The sequence below is a fragment of the Pelobates fuscus genome, chromosome 5, assembly GCF_036172605.1.
Source record: "Pelobates fuscus isolate aPelFus1 chromosome 5, aPelFus1.pri, whole genome shotgun sequence".
NCBI lineage: Eukaryota > Metazoa > Chordata > Amphibia > Anura > Pelobatidae > Pelobates > Pelobates fuscus.
In genome coordinates this window covers 159745282-159768303 of record NC_086321.1, presented here as the reverse complement: position 1 = coordinate 159768303, position 23022 = coordinate 159745282, and the positions used below count along the sequence as shown (strand labels likewise).

Genomic DNA, 23022 nt, shown 5'->3' with positions numbered 1-23022 from the left:
CCGTCCTTTTGTTTTTTACCTTTGTCTTTTTTTGTGCAAAATTTGAACAGAATTTCCCTGAAAACAAAACAAAAACAATCACAGCCATGAAATACAGGAAAGCACCATTTCTTAAGTTCTAGCCATATAAAAATCTTCTTATATGACTTTTGTGTGTAGATAGACAGAGCAAACACATTGTTGGTGTTAATAACGTAGCACTTTAATGTGCCAAATTCATGTAACTGCTATGTTAATCTCAGAATATATATTAAGTGGCTGATTCCATTTAGAAACAACAGGTTTAGACACCATGGTTATCCGGATGCAATGCAAGTCTATGCTGGAAGAGCAATGAAAGAGTTGAAGTATATGACCCCCTGGGTACTTGTAACTAAATGCTTACCCCAGCCATCTTGAAGGATTACCAAAATGAAAGGAAGTTTAAAAAACTTCCAGCAGAAGAGAAAGTTTGAGAAAGGCTCTGTGTAGCCGAAATGTTGCTTTGTATATGTCAATATAAAATCTGCCTGGGATTTGTTTCTTTGGATCACCTTTTATTCATTATAGAAAAAAAAACAAATTACAGTAAATACCATATAGAACAGTATTTTAGTATGAAAACATTACTTTTAGTTTCTTTGGAATAAACACCCAGTGAACAGCTGTCACACATCTGCCTTACAATTGGCTCAACATATGTAACAGGAAGCATACAGCAGGTGATCTAAAGATTTTAGTATCCTTTCCAAGGACAAATGTTCCTGGATAAGTGACATCTGTATCTTCATACTTCTACATCTTTCAGGCCAGGCAATAGCACATTACTGGTGAAATTAGAGTTCAAACTCACACTATTCACAAACATAGTTGAAAAAAGTTGTGGTTCAGGCACCCAAGGATCAGTTTAAACAGCAGATTTATTTGGAAAAGTGCAACGTTTCGATCTCCAGGAGATCTTTCTCAAAAAGAAAGAGATCTTCAGGAACATCTCCTGGTGATCAAAACATTGCACTTTTCCAAATAAAGCTGCTGTTTAAACTGATCCTTGGGTGCCTGGACCACAACTTTATTCAACTATTACGGCAGGGGTAGCCAACCCCAGCTCTGGTTACACCAGAATTCTGATAGGAGTGCAGGATTCCTCCTTTTTTGTTTATATACTATTTGCAAACATGTTACTGACAAGTCCTGCATCAGGTAAGCCATAACATTTAATTGATGCACTGTGCAAAATGTTTAGGTTAAAGCTCATGTATTTTTTTTTTTGCAGTGTATATCAGTTTAACATCCGCTCATGAGGTACCCCAACGGCAATCCTCCAGCGTATTTCATACATATATATATATAACAGTTGGGTCATCTATAATACCTGCACAATTTTATAATTATGTGTTAGGCAAAATCGTTAGTTTCACCGCTTAGCGTATGTGGGCTGGTTTAATCAATAAGCTAGGGCAATTGGTGTGGTATGCCCCAGGGGGCCCTGAAGGTTGTGTGGTGAGGGGTAGAACTGGGCTTTGGCATTCAGTGGGGTATGACAGTGCTGCCATCGAGAGTAAGTTTCCTAGGAGTGAGCTGCTTGATAGAGTGAGTGTCCGATCCGTTTGTGGGTAGCAGGTAGCGCTGTCATACTAGGATAAGTCTCTCTCCTATGTTTCCGATCATCCTATGCCTTGTGTGGGCAGTGTACAGACTTGCACTGGCGGGTGGTGGATCGGGTAGTTCAGGCTGCTTGGTGATGGACCCTCAATATCAGGTTGGTGGGCGGGTGGGCTGATGTGTGTCCGCACGGTTACTTGCCTGTTCGATGTGGCTGTCGCCTTGCTCCTGTTGCCGCCTGATGGGTCTCTGGTCGCCCGCTTTTAATTTCAAGGATTTTTGCCACATATCCAAGCAGTATTTTTCTCCATATTCAAATCTCTTTAGTTTTTGCACCATAACCCCTCCCTAGTCATGGCACCTATTTATATAAAATGTCTTCCAGAAAGGTAGTGTACAATGTATAATCTGAGCTCAGCCAGTAAAAGATCAGTGTGAGCTGAGCTCTTTGTGACAAACTCCCCTTCCCACGTGAGTTTGCCATAAGCTCCTGGGGGAGCCTGCTTGTCAGCTTGCCGAGATTATGGGCCCTGTATGGAAACCTGTAAAAGACTATTTAACTGGCTTAGTTCGTGTGATTCCCCTATGCTGTTCAAGAACCGAACTGTTGCACGAAGTACCTAATCGCAGAGTTCTAATGGTTTGTCTCGGTCGCCACCTTTCGTATGCACGAAAATGTGGTGGCGACCATCTTGTTCGAACGAACGCAGGCAGTGGTGTTCAGTCGTTAAATTCATGAAACTGAAAATGGACATTGAAACTCCAGAACACTGCTGGACTTCCTTGATTGCCTGCATTCGGTTTTATATAACTTAGAAGAACACTGTTTGGTGGGATCGTTCATCTGGATGAATGGAACAAGCTCCACGGTATGGCAAAGGATTCTGTTCAGTAGTTTGTTCTCTTTTAAACTACCGAACTTGACCGACCGCTACCACTTTTTCCCTGGAAATATTTTAGGCAGGAGCCTTGTGTGCGGTCAGTCAAATTATGACTTCCATGGAAATCCCGAACCCCTGAAACGATCTGGGTGATTTTTGGATATGTTGGTCACCCTGATTGGGGCTATCGGGAGATAGAACTTTTGTGGGGGTTTTATGTAGTTAAAAAACTTTTGGGGTGCGTTTAAATTGAGTGTTTTTTGTGCCTGGAGATAATTGAGTTTTGTACAGTTTTGTACTGGGAGGGGAATGGGCTAATAACTACTCCAGCTTGTTCCAGTGTGGAGGATTCAACGGGGAAAGTCCTTGTAAGAACTATAGCTCCCAGGACTGAATGTCGTCCAGTGCCTGGGAGTTAATAGAGAGAGTCCTCATTCGGCTCCAGGACGGAGTACTTCCAGGACCCCTGTCAAGTCACGGCGACTAGGGGCAGGAGTGCTGAGTTTGTCTCCTGTTCCAGCTAGGAAGCAGCCCTTGGCGGAGGTACCCAGCCGGGGTACAGGGAGCTCCGTTACACTCTTGGCATAACTCCACCACACAGCCAATCGCTGCCCTCCTTACCATGACTTTTAAATACTATACAGAGACACAGAGGACAGTGATCGGCTATGGGGCAGATCAAGAAGACTTTTTTCATTAAGCAAAAGTAATTAAAGAAACACTATAGGGTCAGGAACACAAACATGTATTCCTGACCCTATAATGTTAAAACCACCATCTAGCCCCCATGTTCCTCCCCCCTTAAATATATTAAAAATCATACCTTTATTCCAGTCTGTTGCTGCTGGCTCTGCCCCTGAACCGCCTGCTTGGCTGACATCATCAGAAGTGATTCTCTGGCTGAGACTGTCAAGGAGGCAGATCAGGGGCAGAGCCAGCACAAGTCAAACACAGCCATGGCCAATCAGCACCTCCTCATAGAGATGCATTGAATCAATGTATCTCTATGAGGAAAGTTATGTGCCTTCATGCAGAAGGTGGAGAAACTGACTGTCAGTGCTGCACAGTGCACAGCACTGCTCCAGGAAGCACTTCTAGTAGCCGTCTGAGGAGTGGTCACTGGAGGTATCACTAGGTTGTAATGTAAACACTGCATTTTCTCTGGAAAGACAGTGTTTACAGCAAAAAGCCTGCTGGGAATGATTATACTCACCAGAACAAATACAATAAGCTGTAGTTGTTCTGGTGACTGCAGTGTCCCTTTAAATAGTGAGACAAATACAGCATGAATATAACACCAAATAAGTGAAAAATCCAACACTGAGAAAACGACACTCTTAGAAAAAAACTCTCACTAATAGAATAAAAACCCATTTTCAAAAACATATGTACAGCGACCACATATATTTACAAGGGGGGTTACACACGGATACAAGGTTGCCAATATTTAACACTATGCTTAACGGCTGAGAATTCATAAATATTGGCATTGATTTTTGTTTATTAATGTAAATCCTCTTATCCAGTGGTTTTGAAGAATTGTTCCATAAAGTAAAGATGTGATAATTATTACGTAGCAATCTTTTTTTTTTTTTTTTTTTTGCTCAACCACAAAAGTTCAGCATTTGTGGTATGAGAAAAGAGTTTTAATGATAGTATTCTTCAACCATATTTCTAGCCTGTTTTTTTTAATAAGGCCAAAATCTGGCACCATATACTATGACTATGAACACAAAGTAAGCTGACAAATACAATTTTACCTTTATTAATATCCACAGGATTACCGCTACATGTCAACTACGTCCTTTTTGGGTGGTAAATCTGAATTCTTTAAAATCCTATTACATTTTAAACTCTTTGAGTCAGAAAAGTCAATTCTACATACCTACCAAATCTTTTATTATTTAAACATCTTCAATATTTATTATGACTTCAATAATGTCAGACATAAAGCTGTGAGTTTATCTAATGTCAACATATAAAAATGGATAAACCAAGGGTCAGTGCGGGTAATAAAGTGGTTGGCACTCCCTGTGGCTGTTGCACCCATTTTTTTATGCCAAGCTGATCAATCTAAGACCATAAAATAATTGAAGACAAAACAACCGTAAATTGTCTGATAAAAGTTACACGGTCCTTTTATAGAACAGCTTGTTTACAAAATTAAAGAATGGACTGTTAATAACAACGTGTCCATACAATAAATAACACACAAGGGATATGATGTAAGACATAAGCATGTCATTTATACAAAATTTTAACATCTGTGTTTCAGTACACTTTGTTTTTACAAAAACTGTCTAAATACACTTATATTTATAAAACTTCTAAATCCCTGTGCACCTGTGGATGGGTGTGTGCTACAGAATATGTTTGTGCTTTATTATTCACATTAATCCTTTATTAATGATAATTATATCAAAATTACATAATGGAAGTAATGTACAACAGAAAAGGAACAAGCTTTTCATATACATAGACATATATCAACAAGCAACAACAGTAAATGGCACATTCACGGACATGTTGTGATGTGATACATTGTACAAACAAATACAAGTTCAAACGCAAAGTGTGCTTCTATAGTAATGTTTACAGAGAGTGAAACACCAAGACAATCTCCATGATAACAGATTTTTCTATTCCTTTTTTTTAATATTATTATTGAACTATGCTATATTGCTTGGAAATCATATACTGTTACAATCCAATATAAAATGTGCTTTCTAAATGTTCTCAAAGCTGGAGAAAATTCGATTGGGAAACAATTACAAAGGCCTCAGGCTGAATAAGAAGCGTGAAAAGCTCCACACTATGCACCTAATTCAATAGCTTGCTAAGAAAAGTCTGCCTTGCTAGCGTACACAAAAACAACTACAAGTGCTGTCACACAAGTTTCTCATTTATTGTGCACTAAATCATGTGATTTAGTGCACAATATTCAATTGGTTAAAAAAAAAATTGGTTCAAATTCAATTGGTTAGAAAAAAAATGTATGAGCCTACTGCTAATCAGCAAAGGTCTCTGAGAAAATTTAAAATAGTTTTATCATTACTGTAAAAGCCAAATTGTACTCCTAAACTGTCATTAAGGTATTGGGTTTCATGAGGTCCATCTAACAGATTTGCTGAAACTTTAACAGGTTTTCAACAGTGATCCAGTGTCACTGAGCAAGTCAACTTTTTTGTATCTTCCTTATGCAAGTGAGCGGGGTAAATTACATGTTATATGAAAAGGTAAAAATGAATATCGGACGACTCACATTAATTATGTGTGTTATCAGTGGTGTATTCTGGTTTTGTGCTGCTCTAGGCATCACAAAACTTGGCACCCACTTACCCCCTTCCAAATTCCTCTTCCTAACAGACACACACCCTCACTGATGCATGCACTGACATACACTGACTGACAGACACACAGTCATTGCCACACATACTTTTTAACCAACACACACTTTCACTTACACATTCACAGACATACTTACTCATTTAAAGTTACACTCACTCACAGTTACACACACACTCACATTCACCGACAGACACATATGCACAATGACAAACAGGCATTCACTGAAAGACACACACTCCGTGTCAGACACACACACAGACACACATATACTCACTGACAGATATATACTGACAAACACACATACACACTTACTGACAGACATACACATTCACTGACAGATACACATTCACTGACAGACACACATACACTAGCTGACAGACATGCACATTCACTGACAGACACACATAGATACACTGACAGACACGCATACACACACTGACAAACGCTCTCAGTGACAGATACACAGACACTGACAGATGCATACACACTCACTGACAAACACATATGCACGCTCACTGACAAACACATATACACACTCACTGACAGGCACACATACACTCTCACTGACAGACACACATACTCTTTCACAGACACTAACACACACTAACACACTTACTAACAGACACACTCACTATCAGACACACACATTCACTAACAGACACACTAGCACATTCACTAACAGACACACTAGCACATTCACTAACAGACACACTAGCACACTCACTAACAGACACACACACACACACACACTAACACATTGATGCTGGGGCTGGAGTGATGTCATATTCCGGCTCCGGCATTACTGTGGTGAGCGCGAGGGAGCTGAGCAGGCTCTCCAAGGCTTACATCAGTGCATGCCAGCCTTGGAGGGGGGGCCTGAGGTGGCCAGCCGGCCAGCTCCATGCCCCCCAGGACAAGAAGATGGCAAGGCATTTGGGGCATTTGTTTGGGGGTGTCTTTTTTTGTCGCCCCCCTGAAAGTGTTGCCCAAGGCAAATGCCTTGCCAGGCCCGTGCCAGATACAGAATTTTGTGTTATTAGTGGCCCTTAAGAATGACTTTGGAGAGTACCCTCTGTAATGTAATTCTACTGCTGTTGATTAGATTTTAAAAAAATGGATAGACTCAATATGAATAAAAATTTAATATAAAATCAAAGTTAAACACTTAAAGAAGATTAAAGAAATACAGATTAGTTGCTAATCAATGCCGCCATCCTCATGTACCCTCCTGGATTGACCCTGATTATTGCAGTTTTTACATTTATCTCAGGGTGGAAGGCCAAGTCTCAGTAACCTATGTTTGCCTTTTAAGCTTCACATTAAATTAGAGTTGTCTGTGTTATGTTTCAAACTTATTTACAGCTGTCCACTCCACATTACCTTTCCACATTGATTTATTGCTGCTCAAACATCAATGATATTGTTTTTCCCAGTGTAGACGTTTTCAGGTACTGTTAAAATGTGGTAATTTGGTAACCGAAATATTAGTGCACCCAGATATTGCATATTATATGTTGGCCAACTTACTCACAATGCTTTAAAATATTATAAAAAGGGGCATATGTTACAAAAAATGAGACAATTACAAAATGTTACAGGGACAATAAGTTGATGAGGACCCTGCTCTGACGAGCTTACAGTAGAGTATCAGGCTACACCAAACTTTGACAGGGTGCTATACCTGGATGTGTATGTGTGTATGGCTCAATGTGTATGTGTGTATGGCTCAACTCATGACAAACAATGGAAATATTATCCTGTGCATTGAAATCTGGTAATTATCAGGAAGCCAAGCTAGCCCCACAAGTGTATAGTCAATAGGACTCAAATAGTCTTCCTCAACTGAGTGGTGGGGCAGTCTCAACTTGAACTCTCTGACAGACACTCACTGATTTGACACAGACACAAACTGATACTACAAACTGCCTTTCAGAGAGCTGGAGTGGATCAGTTTTGCCAGGGGTCCACAGAGGTGGGGCCAACCGCGATGTCACCAGTACGACGTGAGAAAAAAGTTGACGAAAAACACCTTTCCCATCTGATTGGAGGGGGGCAGGTCACCTAAACATACATACTCACTGGCAGACCCACACACACACCAACAGACTGTCAGGAATATAGAGGGATCCTACATGAAGAGTGTAGCATAATAGTAACGTGTACTAGACCTTAGAATGGCCAGACTAATGTCACAATCAGGAACAAGCAGAGGTCAAAGGAGCAAGAAATTAAGAACAGCGAGGGTACAAAAGCCGAGTCAAAGGGGTACAGAAGGTAGAGTAGTCAATTGAGCCAAAGTCAGAACCAGGAGAAATATACAAAACTTTAATATGCTATTTGGTCTGTAAGAACCACAACAGGGCAATGAGAGATGTCCTGAACTCCCCTTATATACTGAGTTCCTTTAATTTGTCGCCATACCCCAAAAACGGTCGAATTCGAGCGTCTTGGTGGGCTGTGACGTCATCAGCGTCATGATGTTAGCGTTCACACACTGCGTCATAAAAAGAGGCAGGGCAATCGCAGCCAGCACGAGAACTGCTAGAAACATGAGAAGGACTTCTGGACAGGTTCCCAACCTCCTGCGGGATGTCTTTAGAGTGTGGCATAGCCTGTGCCAACACATAAGCAGAGGCGGCTCTAGACTTTATGAGGCCTTAGGCGAAACGCAAACATGAGGCCCCACTAACAAAAAAAGTGTCACATATACACATTGATGCACTGTCTACCTGTGTATGTGCCTGAGAGTGTGTCTGACAAAGAGTATCCTTGTGTGTGTGAATGTATGTCTCTGAACATGTTTGCATTTTTGTCTGAGACCCTATGTGTATGGGGTAGCTGCTTGAAGTGTGTTGTGTGTATAGGGGGGGGGAGAGGCGGGTGATGGTGTGGGGTTGATGGTGAGAGGGGGGTTGATGGTGAGAGGGGGGTTGATGGTGAGAGGGAGAGGGAGAGGGGGGGTGATGGTGAGAGGGAGAGGGGGGTGATGTGAGAGGGAGGGGGGTGATGGTGAGAGGGAGGGGGGTGATGGTGAGAGGGGGTGATGGTGAGAGGGAGGGGGGTGATGGTGAGAGGGAGAGGGGGGTGATGGTGAGAGGGAGAGGGAGAGGGGGGGTGATGGTGAGAGGGAGGGGGGGTGATGGTGAGAGGGAGAGGGGGGTGATGGCGAGAGGGAGAGGGGGGTGATGGCGAGAGGGAGACGGGGGTGATGGTGAGAGGGGGGGTGATGGTGAGAGGGGGGTGATGGTGAGAGGGGGGGTGATGGTGAGAGGGGGGGTGATGGTGAGAGGGAGGGGGGGTGATGGTGAGAGGGAGGGGGGGTGATGGTGAGAGGGAGAGGGGGAGTGATGGTGAGAGGAAGAGGGGGAGTGATGGTGAGAGGAAGAGGGGGGGTGATGGTGAGAGGGAGAGGGGGGGTGATGGTGAGAGGGAGAGGGGGGGTGATGGTGAGAGGGAGAGGGGGGGTGATGGTGAGAGGGAGCGGGGGGTTGATGGTGAGAGGGAGCGGGGGGTTGATGGTGAGAGGGAGTGGGGGGTTGATGGTGAGAGGGAGGGTAATGGTAATGTGAGAGTGAGAGGGGGGTAATGTGAGAGTGAGAGGGGGGATAATGTGAGAGTGAGAGGGGAGATAATGTGAGAGTGAGAGGGGGGATAATGTGTGAGTGAGAGGGGGTGAGGCTGAGGGTGGTGGTGGGGTGATGCTGAGGGGGGTGATGCTGAGGGTGGTGGGGGGTGATGCTGAGGGTGGTGGGGGTGGTGATGCTGAGGGTGGTGGGGGTGGTGAGGCTGAGGGTGGTGAGGGGTGTGATGCTGAGGGTAGTGAGGGGTGTGATGCTGAGGGTGGTGGGGGGTGATGCTGAGGGTGGTGGGTGGTGAGGCTGAGGGTGGTGAGGGGTGTGATGCTGAGGGTGGTGAGGGGTGTGATGCTGAGGGTGGTGAGGGGTGTGATGCTGAGGGTGGTGGGGGGGTGATGCTGAGGGTGGTGGGTGGTGAGGCTGAGGGTGGTGGGGGTGATGGTGAGGGTGGTGGGGGTGATGGTGAGGGTGGTGGGGGGTGATGCTGAGGGTGGTGGGGGTGATGCTGAGGGTGGTGGGGGGGTGATGCTGAGGGTGGTGCTGAGGGTGGTGGGGTGATGGTGAGGGGGGTGAGGGGGGTGATGGTGAGGGGGTGAGGGTGGTGGGGTGATGGTGAGGCTGAGGGTGGTGGGGGGTGAGGCTGAGGGTGGTGGGGGTGAGGCTGAGGGGGATGATGCTGAGGGGGGTGGGGGGCGAGGCTGAGGGGGCTGGGGGTGAGGCTGAGGGGGGCTGGGGGTGAGACTGAGGGGGGTGATGCTGAGGGTGGTGGTGAGGGTGGTGGGGGCTAGGGGTGGTGGGGGGTGACGGTGAGGGTGGTGGGGGCTAGGGGTGGTGAGGCTGAGGGTGGTGGGGGTGAGCGCGAGGGGGACTGGGGGTGAGGCTGAGGGTGGTGGGGGTAGTGGTGAGGGTGGTGGGGGCTAGGGGTGGTGGGGGTGATGGTGAGGGTGGTGAGGGTGGTGGGGGCTAGGGGTGGTGAGGCTGAGGAGGTGGTGGGGGGTGAGGCTGAGGGGGGCTGGGGGTGAGACTGAGGGGGGTGATGCTGAGGGTGGTGGGGGTGGTGGTGGGGGGTGATGGTGAGGGTGGTGGGGGCTAGGGGTGGTGAGGCTGAGGGTGGTGGGGGTGATGGTGGTGGGGTGGTGAAGCTGAGGGTGGTGGTGGGGGGATGGTGAGGCTGGGGGTAAGGCTGAGTGTGGTGATGGTGACTGGGGGGGTGAGGCTGAGTGTGTTGGGGGGTGATGGGGAGGGAGAGCCTACCTTGATTTCCCTGGTGGTCCAGTGGGCTCCCTGGTGGTCCGGTGGCCACTGCTCTCGGTCTGCAGAGCTGCAGACCGGTAGTCTCGCGAGATTTCAGAGCGTTGCCGTGGTAACCTGCGGCAACGCTCTGATTGGCCAATTCTCGCGAGTCACATGGTCTGCAGCTCTGCACACTGCGGAGCTGCAGACCAGTGTCTGCGATGGTGGCCGGGCAGCCAGGAGGGGCCTCGCACCCGGCGGCATACCGGGCAAGCCGACGGGCCCCCTCCTGGTGTCAGGTCCTCGGTCACTGACCGAGGACCTGACACACTCTGCCAACAGGCGGTTTAGGCGGCCGCGAGGCCCCCGCCAGCGCGAGGCCTTAGGCGGCCGCCTAAACCGCCTAATTAGAGAGCCGCCTCTGCACATAAGGTACCCTGACACAGACACACTCACTGAGACACACTCACCAACAGACACATACACACTCACTGACATGCAAACACTCACTGAGACACACACACTCACAGATTTGACACACAAACACTGATACTGCAACACTCGCACTCACAAATTATTACTGTTACATTTTTATTTTAATCAACCCTGCCTCCTTACATTTGGGAGAGCTAGAGTATATTAGCTTTGCCTGGCACCCAGTGGGGCTGCTCTGATAATCTTCCTGCTCTGTTACCTAAAGTGCTGTTTAGTGATGCTGGGTCGGAATGACATGAAAACCCGGCTGCCAGGATCACTGGAGAGCGCGCAAGGGAGTAGAGCAGGGAGAGGACAGTTCCCATGCCATCGCACTTTGTCAGCCATCTGCCCACCTCCCTCCGTCAGCTCTCCATGAGCCGCCCACCTCCCTCCCTCAGCTCTCCATGAGCCGACAGCCCGCCTCCCACCCTCAGTCAGCCACCTGCCTGCCTCAGCCTTCTGTGAGCCAACTGCCTGCCTCCACACTCAGGCAGCCAGTTCTGCCAATGATTTACTATTACCCAGTTAAGATCTAGTAGCCTATAGAATAATCCCACCTGGAATACCTTGGCATGTAACAGTATTGCAATATTCTGCCACTGTATTATTAAAGTATTTTGCTCTCTAACTATGTACATACTCTGCTTTATCTATATGAACATTTTGAAATAATAAAATTAATAAAAATAATTAGGGATAATAAAAATAAATAATTCTAGGGGTAAAGGGTTGGAAACTGACAACTCCACCGTTGGTCCCATATACTCTAGATGCCTTTGCATTGAATGTCCTGCTTGGCGTCCTTGCTGTTATCGTGGTGCGCATGAACACCATGTGGATATTCCTCCATTATGACTAGGTATGCATGTTGTTGGTGATGTGAATTGCATAACTGGCATGTACCCACACACTCTACTTCGGCCCTGGTTTCATACTTGACAAAGTTGTCAAGTATGTAATATCTCTCTGGCAGACAATGAAGCAATGGCAGGCACAACAAATGAATCTCAATGTAGCAGCAACAGTGGGCTAAGGCAGAACCAATTATCTTGTGAAATTTGAAGTACACAGAAAGCCCCTCAGATTTCACATTAATATGGAATATACAACATGGGCACAAAAAAACCCCAACAAATATATTACAATTTACATTATGTTCAAGACTCTGTCTCTGCTTAGTCTGACAGTCAATGTAATGCCCTGGTATACTATGATGCTTGCACAAAGCATCACTAGAATAATGCCTTACATGTGTTTGCATGGATAGCGTCATGGGGAAAAGATGTCCAAGCAACTCTTGGGGCTTCCTGGGAGTATCCTGACATTAGCTCAAAGGATGAAGATAACGTATGAGTGTTTAATACCTACATACCTAAAATGGATGAGTGAAAATTGAAATAAAGGTGGCCACACTTTAACAAGTATCAAACAAATGGTGTGTTTATAGAAAACCCCAAACATAAAATATAAACCATATCTCATATGCTCATGTTCACCATTATATGAACTGACTAGTCTGTTTGATTTTCACTTCAAAACCTTGTTCTCCTACTTAAACCAATGGCATGTGTACTTGAAAGGCATTAGTATCTCTTCACATTTGTTAAAATGCTATGTATACCTCTGAAATAAATGGGACTCCAGGCTACTCTCCTTCATTTGTGTAGATGGTCCTGCACAGTAATAAGAGTACTAAATTACTCTTACTACTTCAATTCAGATGAAACCATGTCAAGGAGCAGAGAGAGAAGGAAATGTAGAAAAGTTTTGTCCTACTTTGACCGATTTACTGGTATGCACTGGCAAACTTGATAGAACCATGTATGACTGCAATTATGGGTCTTTTGGGGTAAGTCTTTACCAGTTTTGCACATCTGAATCCTAAAACATATCCTCCTGAGAAAGTTGTTCAGATTTAGGTCTAAGCTCCGAGTCATTCTAAGAAATCTAAATTATTAGTTTGCAACAACAGTGTTTAGGGTCAATATCCTCGTATGAGGTAAAGCTCCATCCCAATCTCAAATCGTATGCAGAATTAACTATTAGGCTTAATTTTAGAATTGCTCTGTATTTGCCTCCATCTATCTTACTTTCAGTTCTGACCAGCTGCCCAGTCCCTGCATATTAAAAGCATCCCACTTGATTATACTATTAACATGAATCATCATTGGGATGGTGTTCTCGTTGTGATAAATAGAGTTTAGCACCACACACTTCATTTTATTTTTTGCATTTTAGGCCAAAAAGTTTAATACTGGTGTACGTAAGGATTTACCATGTATATGGTAAATATGCCAATAGATTCCATTTTAATTGTTTGATTCCAGTACCACGACATATATTAAATACAATACACATGTTCCAGTGCTCTCAGTCTTTTACCTACAGCATGCATGTCAAACTCGCAGCCCTACTCAGCTCCCCTCAGTGATGCCGGGAGCTGGAATATGAGGTCACTCCGGCTCCCGGCATCACTGAGGCGCGCGTGGGAGCTGAGCAGGGAAAGCTTACACTCAGCGCACCCTCACCACCTGTCCGCCCCCAGCCTGCACACCCGCCTGCCCTGCAGTCCCACTAGACGCCAGGTAAGAAATCCAACCACCTCTCCCTAAGGTAGGGAGGCTGAGTGGATTAAAAATTTTTTTTTTAAATGAGTGTTGGGGGGGGGGGGGAGGGAATGTGTGTTTGCGTGTGTGTGCATGGGTGTGTGTGTATAGTTGTCTGTGTGCATGGCTGTTTGTATGGCTGTCTGTGCCCATGGCTGTGTGTGTATGGCAGTCTGTGTGCATGGCTGTCTGTGTCCATGGCTGTCTGCATGGCGTGTGTGTATGGCTGTCTGTGTGTGTGTGTGTGTGTGTGTGTGTGTGTATGGCTGTCTGTGTGTGTGTGTCTGTGTGTATGTCTGGTTGAATGGATATCTGTTTGTATGGCTGTCTGTGTGCATGGCTGTTTGTATGGCTGTCTGTGTCCATAGCTGTCAGTATGGCTGAATGGCTGTCTGTGTGCATGGCTGTTTGTATGGCTGTCTGTGTCCATGGCTGTCTATGTGGCTATCTGTGAGTGTATGGCTGTCTGTGTGTGTATGGCTGCCTGTGTCCATGGCTGTCTGTATGGCTGAATGGCTGTCTGTGAGTCTGTGTCCATGGCTGTCTGTATGGCTGTCTGTGTGCATGGCTTTGCGTGTGTGTGTCTGTCTGTTTTTGTGTGTGTCTGTTTGTGTGACTGAGTGTATGTATATCAGTGTGTGTCTGTGAGGGAGCCTGTGTGTCTGAGTGAGTGTGTGTTTCTGTGAGTGAGTGAGTCTGTGAGGGAGACTGTGTGTCTGTCAGTGTGTGCCTTTCAGTGAATGTGTGTGTCTGTGAGTGTATGTGTGTGTCGGATTGATTCTGTGTGAATGTCAGTGAGTGCCTGTCAGTGAATAAGTGTGTCTGTGAGTGTATGTGTGTGTCGGAGTTATTCTGTGTGAATGTCAGTGAGTGTGTGTGAGGGTTTCAAGTAGTGGGAGGATCCGCTTTTTTAAAGGTGCAGATGGGGCCATTGGGGGTATACCAGAGGCCAAACTCCAGACACTGCTTGTTGGTTAATGTTTTTTAAACAGGGGCAGGGGTTTAGTAGACGTAGGGACTGATATTTAGTAGACGAGGGGGACTAAGATTTAGTAGACGGGGGGAAACTGGGATTTAGTAGACAAAGGCAGGCTGGGATTTAGTAGACAAGGGGGGACTGGGATTTAGTAGACGAGGGGGGGCTGCGGTTTAGTAGACATGGGACAGGGGGTTTAGTAGAGGGGGTCGCTGTTTTTTTTTTTTATACTGTACTTTTCAAAATAAACCTACGTTTCAATGAACATTTTAGTTTTTGTTTTTTTGTGGCCCACATAAACTTAAACCTTGTTTATTTGGCTAGCCTTTGAGTTTGACATGCTTGACCTACAGCAATTTCAAAGCTCACAGAAAGGAATAGTTTTTTTAAAAAAACACCTGAACTGGGCAAAAATAATTGTGATTTAGTTACTATTTGTCAATTGATTAACATGCATTTGGTTTGTTCAATGCAGATGATTTGTGCACAGGTCTATGATATATATATATATATATATATATATACACATAGAGACATACACACATATACATACACTGTATATATAGTCTGAGTGATCATTTAATGCAACTCTCCCCCCACCCACTCAAGCACTGAAATGTATTGTGATATAGGGTTAAAGAAAAAAATGTCAAGCTCTCCCTCTAGACAAAATAAAAATCTATACTACAAACAGAGACTTGAAAATAAAGGTTAGCCACTCACGTGCCAATCAATGTGAGTAAATAAAAGTAAAACAAGACTAATGGACAGATGAAACAACTGAGACATGCCAAGAAACGTACGAAAGGAAACAATCTAGGGACTAATAGCTGGACATAATACACACTACACATCAAGCATTGGACTTATTCAGGTACATTAAGAAGAAATAGACAAGGCAGATCACTCAGGAATTACATGTTACTAATCTTCAAAAAGATCGACTCCGACTAGGTAGCAATTTAAAAACATAGAAAATTTACTTTTCTGATTACGTAATTGCCCTCTTTGGTCAGAATCAACTACCGGTAGTTTTGAAATCACAATTTGCACCTGAAATCAGGTCAGATTGTATATTTAGGAAAATTGTTGCTTCGGTATGACTTCAGAATGTGCACTCTTAGTTACCTGCATGATCTGTGTCAGTTATTTGCGGTTTCTGAATAAAGAGGACTTAAATGAAAAATGTCACATTAAAACTATATTTTACTATATTAATGTTTTCACCAAGTTTGGAAATTAAATAGATGTTTTTATAATGAAAAATACAAAGCGTGTAAGCACTTGGCCACCTCCATAGACCAAAACATAAAATATCCAAATAAATCCAAATATAGTATTTACTACAGGCAAAGAGATTATTACCCTGCAGGATTTAGCATTGACTAGAACAAAATCTGTGTACATATTTACCCATTGTTTTGGGATTGATGTGGTTGTATATATATACATCAGAACGTTGATAAAGTTAGATAGACTTTTTATATTGGCACTTTATGCACATATTTAGCACTTTGTCCTGGTAGGCACTTGTCACTTTAGGGTCTCTATATCTTCACTCTCCAGATACAGGTATTCCAGAAATATCCAGACATATGGCAATGCTCTGCTAAAAAACTGCATATTTTCAATAAATTTGTAATTTTTGCATTATGTGGGATGCGGTATCATTTTTTGTATTTGGTTTTTAAAATCAAGCATACATAAAAAAAAAATTGAAAAACATATCCCTACCTCTAGCATTTGATAGGATCATTCAAGCATATACACGGACCTTGAGTCATACAATTGTTGAAAGCTAACAGTCTCTATGGTCTTCTCTGTTTCTGAGTAGGGAGGAAGAGACTAACTCTTGGTTTTCAAACACCATCTGACCAAGGTGTATGTATATGGCTAAAGGATTATGTCATATACTAAAGGTTGGAAGGAGTTTTCTATTATTATTATTTTTTTTAAATAAAACTTGATGAAAGACTTGTATTAAAAAAAAAAGTTTTGCTTTAGAGAAGGTAGCTCCTATGAAGCAAATGTAAGACAAATGTATTGTTCATAAGTGCTTTGTACACTATTTTGTACAAGCTGCAGCGGAGGTATTTTATGTAGTTTAGGAGCTACACTATAACAGATAAGCATTTTACTACATCTGATTCCCTCTTTACATATATAAATAAATGACAAAATAATCCACAGACAGATTAGATTACATATAATCTTTAGTTACCAAGAATAACGAAACAATCGCATTGTTCTTTTGACAAAATATGTCACTTGTATTTAGAATCCCATGAATTCCAAGCCGTCCGTCACATTGAAGAGAGAATGAGATCATCCTAATGTATTCAATTTCAATTTACAATACAATCAAGACAATCTATCTAATTTAATCGATGAACAAGTTACATTAATGTACCTTCCTTTGAATGGCTGTCCTCTACATACAAAAGTACAAAAGACAAAGGGCACATTATTTAGGGAAATAGGAAGATGGAGAGGAATTTTAACTATTCCTCAGTGCAAAGTGGCAGGTACATATGGCCTAAATTAGTGCGCTTAGAGCCAGGTTGAAAGTATTCTGTTAAGTCGCAGTAGTTGTGCAAGTACTTAGCGATGTAAGTTGTAATTATGGCGATAAATGTGCCCTGGGTCTTCCTTACCTCCATCTAGCTATCATGCAGCCGTATACTTTAAAAGCCATACACTTACTGTTACATGCTTCTTAGAGTAAGGCAGTAGGACTGATCACAAATCTGGCCGAAAAATCTGTTACTCACAAATACGACAACCAACATAGGAATAAAAGGAGTTTATTTGAATATATTTAATTTTGTATTGCAGTGTAAAGTAAACAACATATATACACACACATGTAGTTATGAACTTAAGATAACACACCTAAAGTTCAATGAGAGATGGCATAGAAAAAGTCTGGAATATAGAAACAGTCACAGAAGAAAAATAAATAAGGGGCATAAGTAAACAGCATTTGATGTGATGAAACATGTACACCTTTAATATCCTTAATTTGTCTTCCTATTATGTCCATTGTAAAGTCTTGATAACCATTAAAGGTTGTTTATGTTGCTAGGTTGAGCTTGCATTCAATACACAAACAAATACGCACGTCAGATGTTTTTAGTGCAATAACTGGCTAACAAATAAACTTGCAAGAAGGACAGCACTTCTGTTCCTTCTGTTAAAAAAAAAATAGATATTTATTTTTGTTTGATATATTACAATTACAATTCTCAATAAAATATAAATCTATGTTAATTATGTGTTCCGTTACGCTGAACACACTGTGATCATAGTGTGTTCATGTTTTATCTGAAAGACATCCTTAAAAACATATTTATATGGGCTGCCACCATCATGATCTGATCTTCTGCCATGGACGTTAAAGCAGCAAAAAAAAAAATAATCTAACTTAAAAATAGTCACTTTAATGAAATTTAGATTCAATTTGTATCCATAAAAATCTTTTAGTCTAGTCTGCCAATGAGTGTGACCCTGCATAGCTCAGTGGAGCTAACCAGATTCTTTTACAAGGAGAATCCGCATGTAAAGGCTGCTACCACGGGCATCTGAGCTTACCTAGGTAATGTTGTCGGACCTACTGGTACAGCACCAGCTCCTATCACCGTAACCACTATTGTGGGCTGCAGTGGTGATGGTGCTTGAACTTTAATTTAGAGACTACATCATATTATATGATGTAATTGTAAAGAACTGGTGAATGTGGCAGATACTATATAAATGAGTGGTATGGTGTCTGCTGTGTCCTTTATAAGTACTGCTAATCAGCATTTTTTTTCAAATGTGGTTCAGTTTTGCATTTTAAGATTTGTTACCTTTCACTGCATTCCAAAAACTTTAACTAAAAACCATAATTAAACAAACAAAAACTGCTCAGATAAATTATTTAGATTTATGTGCAGTACTGCACATGCCCAAATAGCAGGGAAAGGTCTAAATGTAGGCTCTACGTACAGTTTGTACACATCTCATCAGATATCAGTCACTCCTGAATCAGGTAAGGAGGGCTTGCTTTGTTCTCAGACTGTATTAATCAAGGACAACTATTATTATTATTGTTTATAACTAGAACTAAAATTGCATGTTTCAATTAAAATTAAACAATTTATTAGAGATCAATCATAACAAACTCAACAACTCCAAAACAGAACTCCAAAGTATATTTTCTATGTTTCTGCAAATTTCAAAAGTTCACTCACCAATTATTTTTACATCCATAGCATTAAATGACTCTATATTATGTATATATATATATATATATATATATATATATATATATATATATATATATATATATATACACTGAGTGACCACTTTATTTGTAACAACTATTTAGGACTTCCTACCTGTACAGAACTGCTTGAGTTCTTTATATGCTGAAAAAGGCACTGTTAGAGATGTGGGCCCAAACTTAACAGTATGCACACCACTCTCTCCTTCCACATCATCCTAACTTCATGGTCTAAAGTGGTGATTTTTTTAAGAGATGCATTTCTTCACGGGCATTGTAAAAAGTGGTTATTTAAAGAGTTTCTGTCACCCTCTGAGGTCTCTGCATATTTTGTAAAGACCCCTAATGGTGAGGCCTTGGAGTGCAGGTCGAGTAATACCTACCTGATGAAGTCCCCCACAGGTACCACCATATTCAATCCTGCATGCACCTGAGTACAACACTAATTGTGCCTGAAGAATGAGATATTTGTGGTGTAGTTTTTGTGTGTGTGGAGGTGGCTGTTAGAAGTGTAATAGGTGTGCAAAGGGAATGGGAGAGGGTGTCTGAGTCTGTCAGTGATGTAGTAGATACCTGGAGAATACTTATGGTATTGTATATTTGAGCATAGTCTGCTTACGGTGTTGCGTGTGTATAAAGGTTGTTTTTGGTGTTGTGTGTATGTGTAGAGAGTCTGCTTGTCATCTTGTTTATATATATATGGTAACTACTCATGAGATTGTATGCATAGGAGGCATGTTTGTACCTCTGGCAAGTGCAGATCATCTGTGTTGCCTTTGCAAGCTCAAGCATCAGTGGCATCATTTTGATACATTCACAGCTGCCAGAGCTTATGGAGAATAACAAGTGGTCTGCACCCGCTGGTTGTGCAGGCCTCCTGCTCTCTGGAGCTAGACCAGTCAGGGAGATGATCTACCACTCTGGGGCTAGACCAGTCAGGGAAATGATCTACCAGAGCACCCTATTTGGGCTGGCTCACAGTATCATCGGTCCTGCATGGCAGGCTAGGGAGATCCTTTGACCATCCTAGACTGCCTCAGCCCATGGATACCACGGACCACTAGGAACCTGCAGAATACGCTCAGCAAAGCCAAGTAATTAGAAAAAAGCCCATCGCTTCACTATTTGGCAGTTGACTGTAAATACATTACAACATACATGTTTACAATCCAGTATAAACAGTGGCTATCTGATGCACAGTACTTTGGTGAAAAAGTGGGCAAATTCCACATTACAAAAAGTGACAACTATATGACTGAGAACAGTGCCAGGGTATGCCTGGTACATCCCGAATTAATAATACCATATCCAAACCCACATTAGGAGTGTTACTGGTGTCCTGTCCAATGGCCATTAATAAGTAAATACATTACAAGATATATATCAGACCCTCTTTTGAAGGTATCCTGGTTCATTTGGTAGTTGCAAATACAGCTGCATTTGCAGGCACAGTGGCACTTGTGTTGCTTTCACTGAAAAAACAGCTCTTTGTATTATGTTGTAGCCATACAATTGTATAGTTTGCACAGGCTTGGTTTTGATGTCATGGCCACCATGTCACTGACACCACGTGTCCCGTTTTATGACATCCCAGTTACACCTATAGACTTGTACAGAAAAATGTACGCAAAAGGCCTTATTGCTGATGAACCGTGCAGTTTCAAGTAAGAAATTCTGCAGAGGAAGACCATTCTTTTTAATTATTTTGGATTTTTAATCCATTATTTGCATAATGCATTATAAAAATGGGATGGTCAGCACCAGCCTCCAGCGTCTCTCTAATTTATTAGCAATCCATGAGCTATTTGACTTTAGTTTGTGTATAATGTGGTTCAGATGCACTCAGTTTGATTATAATAACATCAATTCACAAGATCATACATGAAAATTAAATGTATTACATTTCAAATACACTCTGTATTATTGAAGGAATACCCCAATCACCATAATCTATAGAGTGTGCTGTAGTGTTTATGGTGCCAAAAATGTCCTGTTGCCTTCCTTCTAAAAGAATCATGCCTTTTTAGAATGGTTTCGCTTCTTACCGGGGCCTGCAAGGTGCTGCTCCCACTTCCACTACCTCAGCCAGAGAGCTCTAAGCTGTCTGCCTGATCTAAGACCAGCTGTGCAGGGCTTCGCTTTCTGGCTGAGAGTGGTAAGAGTTGATGTGCAGGACGGCCGGGCTTTGCTCAGCTAACTGAATCTTCTAAGCAAAGGAAGCAAGAACTGACCCCTGGCAGACCCCAGTTAAGAAGTCAAACTGTTTATAAAGGCGGGTGGGGGGAGTAACACAGCACAAAAGGCACCATAACCACTTCAGTGCGCTGTATGGTTTTGGTTCTTGAAGTGTTTCTTTAAATACATTTATATGATGATGATGATGAGGATTATTCTTTGGTTTATGGTGAACTTTTGGGCTGTATTTACTGTTTTAGAAAAGTCTGTAAAATTGCCCACAAAGTAACTGCTCCTTCTTCAAAGTAAATCTTAATATATCCAGCATCCATCCATCAACAATTCTATTGTAGAAAATTAAGAATATAATGGGCAGAAGAACCCAGATTTCCTGCAGGACTTCAAAAATGTGTTCACAAACAGCCCACCTGCAGCTTTCTATCTATACTAATGTCCCTTTAATTGGGTCTCAGTGTGCACTCTCTGTGACACCTCACCTCCTCGCAATGTAAAAATATCCTCTTTCCTGTCATCTGCCTAATTGTCCCAACTTCCACACTACCCATCCTTTCAAACCCCTCCCACATCACACCTTTCTGCGCTATCCCCAGCCACTGACCTTGGCTGTTCACTAACAGGTCCCAGGACAATCCCAGACATAACTAAGGCTGCTGTGTTATTTCCCTGTCATAACTGTGCTCGGTATTAGCAGCTCCATGCTTCTGCCTGCAGCACTTAAACTTACCAGACCACCACCTAAACTCACAATGAGGCGTCCTCCCCCCTCTGCTTGATAACATGCAGGCCAGAAGGATCAGTCTCTAAAAAGCATGCAGTTATCAAAGCAGACCTATGTGGCCTGATGGCCTGACCTCCGGCAATAACCACTGACCACAGGACTCCAAGAAGGCTTTAGGAAAAATATGATTATGTATTGAGGTTTTATTGTTTCAAGTGAAAGTTTGAGGTGAGGTAGTTGTGAGGGGGGGGGGGGGGCTCAGCTTGTATACAAAGGTATAGGACCCCCCACCCCCACATGTAGTGCAACAAAACGTTCTTATTTAATATGACTTCACAAGTCTTACAAGAGCCAGCCTGGGCTGCACACACTTCTAACACTGCTGAGTGTAAAGCTAGTCTTACTTCCATTACCCCAGCACTTCAGGCGTTAAATAACAAAGTCAACAAAAGTAGATATAACACTTACCCTTTCTTTTCGTTTTACAGCCTGTTGTTCCATTGTTCTTTACACAGTGGGTCCACAGCAGACAATAAAGTCCATGATAATCTGCTGTTTGGTTAAAAAAAAAATCGAACTTTGTGCCTGGGGCTCCCCCAGTGTTCTCCTGAGCTGCTCCCACTATTAGAGCAGGAAAAGTAACGGTTCCTCACTGAGAGTTTCCCAGGAAAAGTTCGCCATGTTTTAACATCCTTTTCTCATAGCCAAGACTCTCCCCCTTTTTTCCAAGGAGGAGGAGGAGGAGGGAAAGAGAGGTTTCAGTTTTCCCTGCAAAGTCAAACAATGAGCTCAGCCCTGCTGGAGTTTGGTTACGTTCAGCATTGAGTAAAAGGCACCAGGGGCAACAGGAGAACTGCTATGGCTCTGCAGGGAAGGTCTGCTAGGAATGCACTCAGCTGCCTGCCAGATACAGTGTTACTAGTATCTGCTGAGTTTCCTATAAAATAATCATGGTAATAATACATGTATCTGCTGGAAGAATGAGAGGAAGAAGATAAGGGGCCCAGTATATCAGGCTGTAATGCAGAGAATGGACTATTATTTACTAACTCCATCATTTCCAGCTATTCTTTAGAGCAGGGGTGTCTGGCACACAGCACACTGGGTGTATTTTATTTGTGTATACAGTGTGTTTATGGTGTGTGTGTTTGCATGCCTTAGAGAATG

General features: G+C 42.9%; 1 protein-coding gene across 1 annotated transcript in view; it reads right to left on the bottom strand.

The window, feature by feature from the left end:
* Nucleotides 1-22448, bottom strand: part of TTC28 (tetratricopeptide repeat domain 28) — a 521381-nt gene extending 498933 nt beyond the window's left edge. The window contains exon 1 of the mRNA XM_063454614.1: nt 22324-22448. Within this exon, the coding sequence (XP_063310684.1) occupies nt 22324-22356 (33 nt within the window). The 5' untranslated portion in view covers nt 22357-22448. The remainder of the gene's footprint in view (nt 1-22323) is intronic.
* Nucleotides 22449-23022: the final 574 nt, after the last annotated feature.